General features: G+C 45.8%; 1 protein-coding gene across 1 annotated transcript in view; it reads left to right on the forward strand.

The window, feature by feature from the left end:
* Window positions 1–4,902: 4,902 nt before the first annotated feature.
* VIPR1 (vasoactive intestinal peptide receptor 1) overlaps window positions 4,903–15,919 on the forward strand; it is a 93,919-nt gene continuing 82,902 nt past the window's right edge. Inside the window, exon 1 of the mRNA XM_069095789.1 lies at window positions 4,903–5,130. Within this exon, the coding sequence (XP_068951890.1) occupies window positions 5,080–5,130 (51 nt within the window). The 5' untranslated portion in view covers window positions 4,903–5,079. The remainder of the gene's footprint in view (window positions 5,131–15,919) is intronic.

The raw sequence follows: 15,919 nt of genomic DNA on the forward strand, positions 1-15,919 counted from the left end.
TAGCTTGTTTGTACATAGTTGTTTCATATTGTCTCCTGTGTTAGCCTTGAGCTTCATGACAGCAGGAACTGTCTTTTTGCCTTTTGTGTGTGTGTATCCCCAGTGCCCTCCTGCATAGTAGGTGCTTAAAAAACATTTAACTGACTAATCTTTCCCAGAAGGGTTGCAGGGGTGGGGCCTCAAGGCTGAAAGTACCCCACCCCTGGGTTAAGGGAATTGCCCAGAATTGCCCATTACACAGTCACTGGCAGAGTTGGGAGTAGGGAACATAGGATAGTTGGAAAGGACAAACTGGAGTCCAGTTTAAGAAGGCCCTTGACCTAGCTGAGTTGAGTCCTGACCCTGCTACTAATTTGCTATGTGATCTTGGGCAAGTCATTTCCCTACCTATAAAATAGAGATAATATCGAACCTTCAAATTAGTCCCATCTCTGAGTTTCCTCAGATCTACCCAGAGTTTCCTCATCCATCAAGTAGGAATAATAATCCCTGTATTATCTACCTCCCAGGGCTCCTGGGACGGTCCAATGAGACCATATTTATAAAGCATTTTACTGCTCTATAAATGGAAACCCTTTACTGAGGACATGAATGTCAAGGTGAAGGTTGGGGCCTTCACCCCCTTCTGGTACGGGGGAGTCTGCAGCTCAGGGACAGAGGCCCCCACCTTGGAGACAAAGGAGGTGCAGAATGTGGAAGAGAGAGCTAACTGCGTGTTCTCACACCCACTTTCTCTCCCAGCCAGCCAGCTCTCAAAGCAGAAGTGAGAGGCTGGGAACTGAAGGATGCTAAACTTGGGTTAACATAATAATAGCAGCAGCTGACATTTATATGGTGCTTTACGGCTTCCTTTACATTTATTAACTCAATAGATCTTCATAACATCCCGGTGATGTAGGTAGTGCAAGTATTATTAACCTTCTCCTCCTCCCCCTTGTTTTACAGAGAAGGAAACTGAGGCTTACTGTGTTTCCCCGATAATAAGACCTATCCCAAAAATAAGCCCTCCCCTTACTGTGTAAGATTCCTCTAAAATAATCCCTCCCCTGAAAATAAGCCCTATTGAGATTGCTACTGTAGTGAAGGTGATCCCCTGCGCTACACGCTACATTACGATACCCTCTGTATGCACCGTCCCCCCCCCAGTGAAATGTGCACCGCGCTCTCGAGCTGCATCCAATCAGAGCTGCAGCAGTGAGCGCGTCATCCTGTTCTTCCCCAGTGATTTGCTTATTGAATAAAGGTACATTTTTTTGTTCACATTTACCTGTTTATTAAAATTGCTGTCAATGTTCATTAAAATAAGCCCTCCCCTGAAAATAAGCCCTCTGGTGTTTTTCTGTCCAAAAAATTAATAAGACAGTGTCTTATTATTGGGGAAACATGGTAGCAGTGATTTGCCCCAAGGTCATATGAATAGTGAATGTTAAAACCAGGACTTGAACCCAGGCTGCCTTACTCTTAGTATAAGGAATACTCCTTTTGCCTTACCAACACAGATGGATACAGTGGGATTCAGGGAGGTTTTGTGATTTGCCCACCTGGTTACACAGCTACTTACAGGCAGGGTTAGAATTTGAATTCAGATCCTTTGAGTCTGTGTAAGATAATAGGGAAGCAGCTCTGTCTATCTTGGGACTAGCCCTGGGCAGAGAAAACAAAACAAAACAACAGCTAACCTCTTGTAAAGTGTGATTTCAAAGGATTGGAGATTATAGGATCAGTCCTTTAATTAAAGAGTTTGTACCTTTAAAGAGGGCAACTAGGTGGTGCAGTAGATAAATGCACTGGGCCTAGAGTTAGAAAGACCTGAGTTCAAATCCAGCCTCAAACATTTACTAGATGTGTGACCCTGGGCAAATCACTTAACCCGGTTTGCCTTAGTTTCCTCATCTGCAAAATGAGTTGAAGAAGGAAATGGCATCTCCAGGATCTTTGCAAAGAAAACCCCAAATGGAGTGGGGTAGGACTGAAAAAACTATAACAACCTTTAAAGAAGTAGCTAGGTGGATAGAGCACTGAACCTGGAGGCAGGAAGACCAGAGTTCAAATCCAGACTTAGAAACTCACCAGCTGTGTGACCCTGGGCAAGTCGCTTAACTTTCGTTTGTCTTAATCCACTAGAGAAAGAAATGGCAAACCACTCCAGTATCTTTGCCAAGAAAACTCCATGGTTTCACAAAGAGTCAGACACAACTGAATAACCTTTAAAGTATAAATCCTCCTACAACGTAGGGAGGAGGTACCCTTCTGGGTCATTAATACCTTCAAGTGAATTGGCCTATAGAGGTAGACACAGTGCTGGTGCTTCAGGGAAATCTAGGTTCCTACACCACCTCTTAACCACACCACCGATTTGTGGCCCTGGACAGATCATTTTATGCCTCAGGTAACACCCTGTCTCCTAAGTCACAGCCCTTTGGGAGTTCCCACCCACGTGAGATCATAGATCCATCAAACATATGAACATTTGGCAGAGAAGGGAAGTGACCTCACAGTAAGTGTTAGATTTAGGGTGTGATCCCAGCTATTCTGGCTCCTAGACCAGTAGGTACTCCAGTTCTGTGTAGTGATAGAGCTAGAGACTTGGAGTCAGGAAGACCTGGGTTTGAATCCTGCCACAGACACTGGGTGATGCTGGACAAGTCACTTAATCTTTGGTCCTCCTCAGTACCTTCATCTGTAAAATACGGATATTATAAATGAAACACTGAAAATATAAAAGTGCCACGTAAATGTAAGTTGTGATGATGAAGATGAACAGAGCCCAGTTCTGATTGTCAGCAGATCTGGGGTTAAATACTAGTCATGACACTGACTTGCTGGGTGACCTTGGAGCCAGCCCTGTCCCCTCTCTGGGCCTCAATGTCCTCCTCTGTAAAACAGGGGTTTGGACCTGATGTTCTTTATAGTCCCTGGCAGCTGCTGACAGTCTGTTCTCTGTTTGGGTCCAGCTTGCTGTCCTCCCCAGCCAGGCCCTCCTGGCTTCAGGCCCTGACCAATCTATCTCTTAATGTGGCCAATAAAATTACAGGGGGCTCCCCAGGGCTGCATCGAGTGAAAGGCATTGTATTCAATCTGATCAGAGACAGCTGTAGCCAAAGCTTTATCAGAATACAATTTTCTAATCAAGTCTCCCTTTTCCTTTTGCTGGTAAAGACTCAAGGCTCTTGGTTAAAGAAATTCTGTCTTCCACCATCTTTCATCTCTCCACTCACTGCATTACTCCTTCCTGGCTGTTCATAGGGAAAAATGAGGTAGGGCTTATGTTGCCTAGTGGGGGTTATGTTGGGGTCCCCTCAAGGTGAAGGGATGGCAGTGTCCAGGGCTGACTGGTCAGAATCTGTGGCTAAATGTCAGCATGAAATAAGGAGGTAGAAGGACCAAGGGGTCTGTTTGTCCCAGTCAGTCAATCAGCTAACATTTGCACAGTCCTCCCTCACTTAAATCCAAACCACTTGCACAATCAGCTCCCTGACATTATGGTCTTCCTCGAGAACGGAGGACAAACAGCAGCTGCAGCAAGCTTTAAACAATGAGCCAGTCACTGTGCTTAGCACTGGGAATACAAATACTAGTAGAAAGACGGTGTCTACCCTCAGAGAGCTTACATTCTAACGGAGAAAACCAACACTTTCAACAGGAAGCTGAAGGGATGGAGTGGGAAGAGTTGTTCGGTCATGTCTGACACTTCCTGATTTGGGGTTTTCTGGATAAAGATACTGGAGTAGTTTGCCATTTCCTTCTCTAGCCCATTTTACAGGTGAGGAAACTGAGGCAAACAGGATTACATGACTTGCCTAGGGTCACACTGCTCGTAAGTGCCTGAGGCCTGATTTGAATTCAGGGAATTGAGTGTTCCTGACCCCAGGCCCAGTGCTCTATCTGCCGCACACCAGCAGCCTGGGGGGAAGGTAATAGGCGTTTATCAATCACCTATGAAGTACCAAGCACTGTGCTTTACAAATATCTCATTTGAAAAGGGTCCCCAGAGGGGACAACAAAGGAATGGGACAAGGCAAGCCTGGGTGCTCTCCTTAATGGGAAGTTCTGGAAGAAGTTATCCAATCAGAGAGACGGGCCCCTGACACAGACTAGGTCCCCATGTTAGGTATCACAAAATTACAGAATCTCAACAGAATAAAGAGATGTCAGAGGTAATCTATTCCAACCCTTCCTTGAACAGGGATCTCTTCTACAGTGACTACAGTGGTTCATTCAGCATCCCCTTGAAGACCTTTAGTGATGGAGAGCTCACTACCTTTCCCATTCCGTTCTCGGACCCTGAAATTTGCCTCTCAGCGATTTCCTTCTAACTGAGGTGATGCCTGGTGACATAAGGATATTCGCCCACCACCCCGGTCCCATGGTTCCTACAGCAGGTCAGCAGACCCGGGCTCAGCAAGAGGGAGCAGAGTCGGGAGTCAGAGGTTGGGGGCAGTCTGGGATCATTTGGGAACCTTAGCTTAGGGGAGGGTTCACAATTCTAACACTACTGCATGTTCTGAGTTCTGAGATCCCTTCCAGTGGCCAAGGTGGGTTGGGGAACAGTGCCCTGGGGTTCCTTGGGAAGGGAGCTAGCTGTTCTGGCCTGCGAGGCTGAAGGACGGCTCACTTGGGCGAGAAGCACCAGTGATTCTTCCCTTAGCTTCCTCTTGACCCTCTTTCTGCATCCCGGAGTTCCAGTCTCTTGGGAGGAGCGGGAGCCCTGCCCAAGCAGTACCTGCCAGAAGGAGGCCCCACCCGCTCCCTGTCCATTGGCTGGAGTCCCGCAACTCCGACACTCTATTGGCTGTTAGCGGTCTTCGTCAGGCGAGCCCCCATTTGGGTCCTCCTACTCTGAAGAGCTGGAGGTGGCGGGGGGGGGGATACGGGGGTGGGGGGCCTAGAGAGAGAGATCGGAGAAGCCTTAAAGCAGTCGGCGACGCTATCGGCTCACTTCTGCCTCCGCTGGCCAGAGGCGCAGCCCAGAAGAAGGCGGGGGCGCGCAAAGGAACCTCGGCTTCATCTCCGCGGCAAGTCCTGGTCAGACTCACTCCTCAGCCAAGTTGGCAGAGACGAGCAGGGGCTCCCGGCCCCATGGAGGCGACCCTCAAGTGTCTGTGGGTCTGCGCCCTCCTCGGTCCCGGGGTAAGTGACCAGAGCCTGCGGTTCTCATCTTCTCCCCGCCTTGGGGATTCCCTCCCCCTGTCTGGAAATCCCTCTCGGCGGCTTCTTCTTCACTTCCCCGTGTCTTGTCGCCCCACTCCACTCCCGTGGGGCTTCCTCTTTGTCCGCATCTGCCGCTGCGCCTCAGGTCCCCTTCCCGTGTCTACCCCCGCTCCTCCCCGTGGGGCTTCCCTTGTGTCACTCTCCCCCCTCCCCTCCCGTGGGTCTTCCTGTCCTTCTCCGTCTGCCGCACCGGCCCCCCCCCCCCCCCTTCCTTGCACCTTCTATCTGCTTACCGCTTTGTTTTCCACCTGTACCCGAAGGCTTTCAGATGCCCCCTCACCCGTCTGTCATTACCCTTGCTCCCCCCTCAACCTGTATCTCTCTCACGCTTGCTTTCCGTTCCTCATTTCTTCTTTCTTGAGCCGTACGTTATTGAGACGGAACTTGCCTCAAGATGTTTCTTCCTATTCCCTCTCACCCCCAAGTGCCAAAAGTTGTTCACCTCACTTTCGCCGGGCTGGTTCCCCATGCAGCTACACTTAGGTGGCTCCCACTAAAGGTGGGTCTTCTCTTCCTTGCCTAAATCGGCCAGTTAAGAGTTCATCTCTACAGATCTTCCATGCTATGCGCCCATTCTTCAGATTACAGATTTAGAGTTGTAAGGGACCTTTAAGAGATGACTTTTCTGAGGAAAAACTGAGGCTCAGAGGGCAACTTGCCCAAAGTCAGAGCAGATGAGACAGTATTTAAATCCTACTCACTACTCCAAATCTATTGTCCTCCCTGATGCTTCTTTAGCTTAGTACGTGTGTGTATTTGGTTGTGGTGTGTGTGTGGGGGGGGGGGGGGGGCGGCAGGGGAGAATGTGAAGAGATGAAGCACCAGCTGAGTGTTTTTATTGGCTTTCCCCTTCCTACACCAAGTCCCTTCTAGCTCAGCATCTAATGGAGTGAGTTGGGGGAATGCAGGGAGAGCCCTCTAGCCCCCATGGAAAAATAAACCATGTTTGAAAATGCTAACTTTGATATTCCTCCCATCAACTTCACTCCCCTCCAAAAGAATCCCCATGTTGTCTGCTGGTGGGGTAGAGTGAAAAGGGACAGTGCCAGAGAAGACGACACTGATGTTGGATTCTCTTTCTTTCCCCCAAGGAGAAAAGAGCCTGGCATGATTGAGTCAGGAGATGTGAGTGTGACACTAGCTGTGCTCTCGACTACCTTGGTAGTGGCAAGTCGCTTCCCCATTCCATGCCTTAGTTTCCCTAACTATAAAGTAAGAGGGTTTAGCTAGCTGGCTTATTCTAATACTAAACTTTGTAGGTTTGTTTGTTGTATGGGTGGGGGCCAGGAGGGGCAGAAGGGTATATGGGGCTGAACTAATCTCCTGTTCGGGTAAAAATGGGGCCAATTTAACATGTATATTACATATACATATTAAATTTCATGTAGACTCCAATACAATTTAATATACATCAAGGAAAACATCATTGAGGACTTAGTTCAGAGCCCCTTGGAAAGAGGAAGAAATAAAGCCAGGCTGGCTGCCTCCTTCAATACCTTCTTGTTCCCCCAGTCTTTGGAAGAGGGATCATTGAATTTGGAGCTGCTAAAGAAGAAAGTGAAGTTCAGAAAAGGCACGTAACTTGTCCAAGTTCACTCTGGTAGTAAGTAGCAGAGCCCCTATTCCAACTTAGGTCCCCTGCCTGTCATTTCAGGTCATTTTCCACTTCACTAATAACCAGGGGATAGGCAGCCATTATCACCAGATGTTTCCCTCTTCCTTATTTCTCTCTCTTCAGCATAGACTCTCATCCTCAGAAGAATAGTGGGGGATGGTAGAAGGAACATGCTGAACTTGGGAGTTGGAAGTGGGTCCATGTTCTAGATTCAGTCAGTGCTAGTAGCCTCATGCCTCTGGGTACCCCACTCTTTTCTGAAGCTCCATTTTCTGCTCTTTGGAAATCTTATATTGTGTTCTTGTTGTGTTTTTGTATTTGATAAAGGATATGATAACATTACTAAGACTCAGAGTAAGGAATCTGATGAGTCCCTAAGCTCAATCAGGCTACAAGGGATGGGGTGGGAGTAGATATTTGGGAAGGGGCAGGTGACTATTGGCATCAGAAAGGAGGACAGTCATAGAGAAGCCTTGGGGCATCTGGAGAGATCTAGACCCTCCTGGAAGGAAAATTCACAGAAAAAGAAATTCACAGACCCCAAGTTGAGAACCTCTAATTGTTCCAGACTCATCATTTTACAGATGGGGAAACTGAGGCCCAGAGAAGGGTATGAGCGACTTGCCCAGTGTTATATAGGTGGTAAATGGCAATGGTGGAATTTGAACCCAGGTCCTCTCAGTCTAAATCCAAGGTGGAATGTATAGCTTTAGGAAAGCCTGGCCAGCAGTTGAGAAAGCAAACATCCCTGTTCTCATGGGCCTGTGTTTTTTTTCCCTCTTTTACTGAGTTGGCCACTTGCCAGGTGAAGCCAGTGCCTCTTGGAGGGTGATTTCAATTGGCCCTGATCCTGTAGGATTGGCAATGCATGGGAGGCGGGGTCATGACATGTTTGTGTGTGTTCCGAATGACTGAAGGTGGACAGTTTTGTAAAGGACTGTGGTTCATGGACAGGAACCCTTTGGGCAGCTCTTGATTTTATTCTGGTGAGGGCTGACGATCCAGTTTGTACCTTGTTTATAGAATGTAAATATATAAATGCCTAGAAGAGACTTGAGAGTTCCTAGAGTCTAACCTTCTCACTTTAAAACTAAAGATCAGAACAGAAAGATAACTTGGCTCTGGTTTACACAGGTGGTAAGATATAGACCTAGAATCTGGGTCCTCTAGCTTCAAACTGAACACCCTTTACTGCAAAAACTCTTAAACTCAAGCCCCTCCCTCCCTCGCCACAAATTTGGGGAAAGATCAATGTTGAAAAAAGGTTGAAACCTATAACTGCACTGAGGATTTGGAACAATCTATGTTCAATTTGTTTTCAATGTCTCCCCTATTCCAACATAAATTCTTTGAGAGTAAGATTGTCATTCTTTGTGTTGCTATCCGAAGAGCCTGTTGGATGATTGGAGTTATGTTCCCTTTGTCCCCACCAATTTGCTCCCCACCAACTACCTCTTTCAATAGCTCCAAAAAAAATCAATCCTATATGTGTGTGTGTGTGTATGTATACATATGTATATACAAACATACACACACATACACATATATAAAACCAATGGCAAAAACACACCAGCAAGTGACTGGGGGAGGGGGAGGGGTGAGGCTCACCCTCCCCAGGGATCTGGTGAATCTCCAAATTTCACTCCCTGGCTTCAGACCCCACATCTTTGAGCCCCAGGCCAGTCCTCCTGAAGATACCAGGGTAAGGCTTGCTCATACTGAATAAAGACCTAATGATTCCCACTGAGGGAGGTTGGCAGTGGTTTTTTCTAGATTAACCCAGCTACCCTCTTTTACCTTCCAAGGATAAGTCTCTCCTCAAAGACTCTTGGACAGAAAGAACGGTTTGGTTCCTGAAAGGGGTTTCATTCTCTATTTTCAGGCACATTGTGCACTAGGGAAGCAGCCTACCACATTGGAAGGCCTACTGGCTTTGGAGACAAAGAACTTAGGTTGAAATCCCTGGATGACCATGGATTTTGGTTTTGTTCAGCCATGTCTGACTCTTCATGACCCCATTTGGGGTTTTCTTGGCAAAGATATTGGAGTGGTTTGCTATTTCCTTCTCTAGCTCATTTTACAGATGAGGAAACTGAGGTAAACAGGTGACTTGCCCAGAGTCACACAACTAGTAAGTGTCTGAGGCAAGATTTGAATTCACATAAATGAGTCTTCCTGATTCTAGGACTGGTACTTTATACACTGTACCACATCGCTGTTCATTGGATAAGACCTTGGATAAGTCACTAATGGTCTCTGAACCTCAGTTTCCTCATCTGGAAAAGGTGAGAGCTACACTAAATGGCCTCTGAAGTACCTTCTAGGTCTAAACTCTGTCGTCTTGTGTTCCAGCTGAATCAGGATCCTTTCCCATCTAGGCTTCTGTTTCCCCATCTGTGTGATTTGGGGGTTGGGGGTGGAGAGGACAATGGAGAGAAGTGTCAATGACCTTACTGCTAAGCTCTATTCTTTTCTCTAACATTCTAAGCTCTAGATTCTTCCCCTTTCCTGGAATGCCTTTCCTCCTGCTTTCTACCTCTCCTATTCTTCCCAGCCCCTCAGATCCCAGCCTTTCCAGAGAGCTTTCCTCAACAATCATCTCATCTTTTCTTTCTTTAGACTCTTAGCATATCAGAGCTAGGAGGGTCCTAGGAGATAATTTAGTCCAACCTCTTCCTTTTATAAATGAGGCATTAGGTTGTCTCAGGAAAGACTTGAAGTGGCTCATTTGAAAATCAAGGAAGGCATAGGAGTTGGCCTAGGGACTAGATGACCCTTAGGGTCTCTTTCAGGTCCAGAAAGGTTAGAGTCATATAGAAATTGGCATTTCTTTCTCTTACTCCCTGTGTTCCATCCCCCTTGGCCCAGCCAATACAAGGCAAAACCTGTCCTCTCCCAGAGTCTTTCAGGTGCCAATCAACAAAGTCATAAAGTGCCAGATGCAAAGTTCGGTTTGGGGGCAGGGGCTGGCCTTACCGACTCTGTTTATAGCTCCGTGACCTTAGTAAGGAAGGGGAAAGTCTGAGAATAGGGAAGGAGGAGGGGGAAAAAGAAGAAAAAGAGCTAGCATATATCTAGAGGAAGTCTTGCTAAAATGCATGAGGTCAGGCAGCCTCTGCTTTTTCCATTAACTCTCTCCACCCTGTATCTTCCCAAGTCTGTCTGCCTACTTGTCCTATTCTTAACTACCAAAGGACTGAGAGCCCTCAATTGGATCAAAAAAGTCTACCCTCTACCATATCCATGTGTTTAGGCTAAGAGGCTACTAGAAGAATCCAATTCAACAAATATTAATTAAGCCTCTTTAACATAGAATGCTCTGTGCTCACTCCTGAGAATACTCAGAATCTATTCTCAAGGAACTTGTGCTTTACTACAGGGGTCAGAGTGCAGAGATGTCACGTACACAGATAACTGATAGAAAGGAGAATGAGATAGAGGAAGTGCAGAGGAGAGGTCGAGGCATGCAGTTCTGAAGAGACAGATGACTTCTAGCTTGGGAGTGGGATTGAGGAAGGTTTCTTGGAGGAGGTGGTAACTGATCTTCACCTTCAAGAAAGGGAGACCCTGGAGCACCTGGAAAAGGGGATTAGGGGAAGGGTCAAAGTTAACCCTACCCCTAATACTGAGTTCAGCAGGGCAATATAGGGAAAGAATCCATTCTAAGTATAAGAAAGAGTGAAAAAAGAGGCTTGGATTTGGGGGAGCACAGGATAAGAGCAAGAAATGGAAAACAGCCTGGTTTGGCCGAAAAAGAGTACAGAAAGAAAAAAAAAGAGTACAGAAAGGATAGTATTTTGAGATAAAAATCAATGCTAGATGGAAGCCAGGTTACTGAGGGCTTTGAATGCCTAGTTTTAGACTTTATTCATGACTTTTGGGAGCCATGGAAAACCTTTGAGCCAAGAAGTGACAGGATCATAGCAGTGTATTGAGAAGAGTCCTTGGGTAATATGTACAGAATGGAACTAGAGTCAGGAGGACCAGTTAGGAGGCCATTAGGTAGCAATAATTTAGACAAGAAAAGATGGTGGCCTGAACTGGGGAGTAGCCACAGGGTCCATAGTCCAGTTGGGGACACAAGAGGACTAACAGATGAAACAGACATAATCCATATCTCTTTATGATCAAGTACTAGCTTGAGTGGCAAGAGTTCAGGGTGGCAGGAGACCCCTCTGGATCTGGGGCATTCCCAGAAGGCTTCTGAGAAGAGGCAGTATTTTAGATGGAGCCCAAAGGACTGGTGAGATTTGAACTGGCTAGGTGGAGAGAGAATGCCCAATGGGACCTGAGCAGGGTGGGGGATGGTAATTAACTCAAGAACAGGAGACTTGATTTTGTGTCATTAAAAATAATTGTCAAGACCCTTTCTCGTCCATTCTATCTCAGCTATTCATTCATCCATCCATTGTATCCTTGGCACATCCCTGTTGAGTGGAGGAAAACACAACCTAATATTCACATTGTGCCCTCTTAAGTTCAGGGTCCTGTGGGGATATAAAGATTACTAGGGAAGAGTTTCTTCCCTCAAGAAGTCCTTTGGGTGGAAGGGAGGTAGGTGTCCTGTAAGATGTGTATGTGTGTGTGTGTGAACACATATTTATGTACCAATGCATATGTACATTTTAATGCTAGACCTGTGATTTCATTGATATTAGGGAAGTCCCAGGGAAGAAACTCCCTCCACCAATACAAATGGGTTCCTGCCCTGCCATTTATAACCTTAGAGTGCTAACTCTGAGAAGTTAAGGGACTTATTCAAGGTCATACAGTCAGTATGCATCAGAGGCAATAGTTGAACCCAGGTCTTTTCAGTTCTAAGGTTTTTCTCTCTGTCTACTACATCTCACACAGATGTGATCCTCTTTTTATATAATAATTAAATGAATAAGAGGATTGTAAAAATAAAAAAATAAATAATGTTCAGTGGAGATAGGGATCAGGGAAGAGTTCATTGAGGAGATGCATTTGAACTGGGCCCTAAAGGATGAACAGGGCGTTGCAAGCCTAGACAACATCATGAGCAAAGGCAAGGGCTCTGGAGAGCGAAAGGCCTATTTTGGAAATTGGCAAGTAGTTAGTTTTGACGTAGAGTGCTTAAAGTAGTTAGCGGAAAGGACATTTGGAGCCAGATTATAAAAGGGCTTGAATGCCAGGCTAAGGAGTTTGTATTTTCTTCAGAAGACGATTGGGAAATGATGAAGAATTTTGAGTGGCTGAGTCAAAGTCAGACATTTAATGCCTTAGGAAGAGGAATCTGGCAGCATGTGAAGGGTGGATTGGGCAAGGGGAGACTAGAGCAGGTTGAGTCCATGAACATGTTTTTAAAAAATGTCTTGATGACTATACATCAGTATAATTGATCTCTTACATAATGTTGTGTATTTTATCTTATGCATTTAAAAACATTTTTCTAAGAATTGATTTCTAAGAATATGATCCATAGGTTTCACTAAACATTGCTAAGAGGGATCCATGACACAGAAAAGATTAAGAACCCCTGTATTGTGTGATTACAGATTATTATTTTTCTTTCTGGACATCTGGTCATTAAACATTTACTAGCATACCGATGAGTCTAGGGCATGTTGAATCTGAGGCATAAACTCCTCTTAGGGCAAGGGGCCACATTTGTCTCCTCACCCCTGAAGTGGAGTCTAACAAAGGGCTGGTCCTATAGATGTACTCAGTAAAAACCTAGCGTAGTTAAACAATGCCCTGTTTTAGAGAAGCAGTGAGGGTGGAAGTAGAAATGAGTGGAAATGTGGTCTGGGGAAGGGAAGAACCTGACTGAGAGTAACATAGCAAGTCATGGGCAGACCTGGCTTGAACTTATAACCCCTGACTTGGGTTGCTAGCAAGTGCCTGGCTCTCGGGGCCAGGAGCCATGTGATTCACATCCAGGAGCCTTATCCCAGCAGCTCTTCCTAAACATTGACAAGCTGCCAGCCTGTGCTGAGGACGCAGCCTGTCGGTGGAAGGGAGCCTGGAAGAAGGGCTTCTCAGCATGGGAGGCTCTGACCCTTGCCTTGTCTCTGCCCTCGCCCCCATTCTCCTTGACTGCCCAGTGCCACTACTAGCTCACATATCAATGAAACGTGAAGGTTTACAAAGTCAGTAGTGAAATTCTCTCCATATTCCTGCCTTATTCTCTTGAGGAAGCCGAAGAGCAGAGAAATAAAGATAAAAATCTCCAACATTTATATGGTGCCAGGCACTATGTTAAACGCTTTACAAATGTCATCTCATTGGACCCTCACCCCTGTGAGGCAGGTGCTATTATTATCCTCATTTTACAGATGTGGAAACTGAGGCAAATGGAGGTTAAATGGTTTGTCCAGAGTCACAAGCTAGTAAATATCTGAAGCAGATTTTGAATTCAGGTCTTCCTGACTCCAGACCCAGAATTTTACCCACTGTAGAACCTAGCTAGGAGATGGAACCAGACAGGGGCAGAAACAGGAGTCTAACTCAAGTCTTCTGACTTCAAACCCTGTGCTTTTGCTATTGCATGCTTCTCCCTTCCCACCAATGAACTAGAAGACTTGGGCTTTAACTGAAGCAGGGAAAGGTCGGGGTTGGAACTCTGAGCAGAGATCAGTGAATTTCCAGGTTCAGCCAGACGGACTCTTCTACTAGTTACTTACAGAAGAAAACCTTCACGAAACAACCAGCCTTGCAGGACCCAAGACCTACCACTTCAAGGCAACAAAGCCCAGTTACCTACCTGGCCGCTTGGGGTAGGAATATATGAAATTCAGTGATGACTGCAAGGGGAAATTAGGCTGCTTTGCTGCCAAGTGACCTCAAGAGTCTGAGACTGTTTTTGCTGTGCCCTTCTCCTCTTCTTTTCTTTTAAGAAAGTCCCTCCTGTTCAAATCTAACCTCAGATACAAACTTCACCCAGGTTGCTTAAAAAAAAAAAAGTCCCTCCTGTTCCAATACTTTAAACATACCCTTTAGACTGGCTCCTGAATCCAGATATATTTTTTTCACTCTGGCAATTTGAAGGATGGAGAATGTGTTTCACTGTATTACCTGTCCTTCTGAACTATACCTGATTCTGTACCAGGAGACTATAGGAGGCTCTGAGATCTTCCTTCTCCTCCTGCCCTCTGTGTCCCCAAACCTGCCCAACTGGTACATCAAAGATGAGACTGGACTACTGCATTCTGTACCAAAACCTCGAATCTTCACTCAAATCCCACAATCCCAGAATAGAAACTTTAAAATAGAATGCAAGCTGGAATATAAAAATTCTAGAAAGGAATCGGAGCTATAATTTGGGAGTCCCGGTGGAGGCCGCGTGGCGTGATGGGAAGAACACAAAGCTAGAAGTTAGAAAATCTGGGCGCTCACTCTACCTTGGGCTATTCTCTATATGACCTTGAACAAGCCACTGAATCCCTTTGGGCCTCAGTTTCCTTTTCTGTAAAAATGTGATGGGGCAAGGCTAGATGCTCTCTGAGGACTTTCAGGCTGTAAAACTCTCGGAGGCCATGAGAGAATGAAGTGCTGAGTGGGATAAGACCTTGACATATGGAGCTATTAGGGAACAATGCAGCACTCTGTATTGTGATGGGAACCATACTCTAAGTCTTATGGGATGGTCCAGATAAACTTCCCAGGAGAGGTTGAAATCACTTTTTGCCTGGAAGGGCTGCTTCCTATTCCTATGATCCTTCTAATTGGCTTCACTGACTCCGATCTCTTCCCTTTCCACACATCACCATAATGATATCCACAATACACAGATCTGAACCATAGTGCTCCCTAATCAAAAGCCTCACTGGTTCTCCATTATCCCCATTACTTCTTAGCCTGGCATTTGAAGCCCTTCATTATTGGTTTTCAACCTATCAACCTGTCTACTAGTCTACATTCAACCAAACTGGGGCTTCTTTGTGCTGCTGGTCCCACCCTCCCCTGCCTCTGGACATTCTCTCATCTCACCACTTCTCTCCACTGCATCAAAAACTGCCTTTCCTTGCTGACTCTTCCTGTTTGTTCTTCCCCTGTCCTTCCCCGACTTCCTTCCTGTTGAGTTCTTGGTAATGCCTGCTCCAGTGGTATAGGGTTTCCCCCCCACCAGCATTGATATTTTCTGATTTTACACCACTTTTCTTTCCAAATATTTTTTCCCTTTCTATTACCCAGAGATCCATCCCTTGTAACAACAAACAGAAAGGGTAGAAAACAAAAGAGCAGTTTAGCAAAAATAATCAATACATTAACAGATTCCCATATTTGATATTCCTTACCCAGAATCCCTCTAGCTCTGCAGAAAAAGGAGGGAGGTATTGCTGGGTCAAAGGCTGTACACAGGTTAATGACTTTGCAGGCATAGTTCCAAATTGCTTTGACTAATTGCTAGACTAATTAATTCTTGGCTCCAATAAGGCATTAACGTGCCTGCTTCTCTGCAGTTCTCTAACATTTGTTATTTCCTTCTTTTGTCATCTGCTCCCTCCTCCCACCCATTCTATACCTCAAAACCCCTTTGCTTCCTTCTCCCATTCTTTCTGCCTTTGCTCCAGTCTTGAGGAAGAATAGGTCTTTCCCTCTGCCCAGGACAAAACCTCTACTTGTGCACTTTATTCTATGCCCTCCTATCTCTTTTAGGAATTTGCCCTTTCCATCATTTCTTCTCTATTTCTCTACAGAGTTCCTTCTCTCAACCCTAAAAACACTTAGGTTTTTTTCCCATTTGCTAAAGAAGCTTTCACTTGACCTTGCTATCTCTTTAAACCACTATTTCCAATCTCTTTTCCTTTCCATAGTCAAACTCCTAGAAAAAGACATCTACACTTGCTGCCTCCTTTCTCTCACCTTTCACTCCCACTCCTTCAGTTTGACTTCAGACCCTACCATCACCAGACTGAAACTATTCTCTCCAAGTTTACCAATGATCCCTTAGCTGCTAAATCCCCTAGCCTTTTTTCTGCTCTCATCTTACTTGATGTCTCTGTGGCTTTTACCACCATCTCTTCCTGGATCATTTCTCCTCTCTGGGCTTTCCTTATAGTCCTCTCTCTCTCTCTCTCTCTCTCTCTCTCTCTCTCTCTCTCTCTCTCTCTCTCTCTCTCTCTCTCT

The sequence above is a fragment of the Petaurus breviceps genome, unplaced genomic scaffold (assembly GCF_028583685.1).
Source record: "Petaurus breviceps papuanus isolate PSGF00001 unplaced genomic scaffold, PetGlider_PUasm1.0 227, whole genome shotgun sequence".
Lineage (NCBI taxonomy): Eukaryota > Metazoa > Chordata > Mammalia > Diprotodontia > Petauridae > Petaurus > Petaurus breviceps.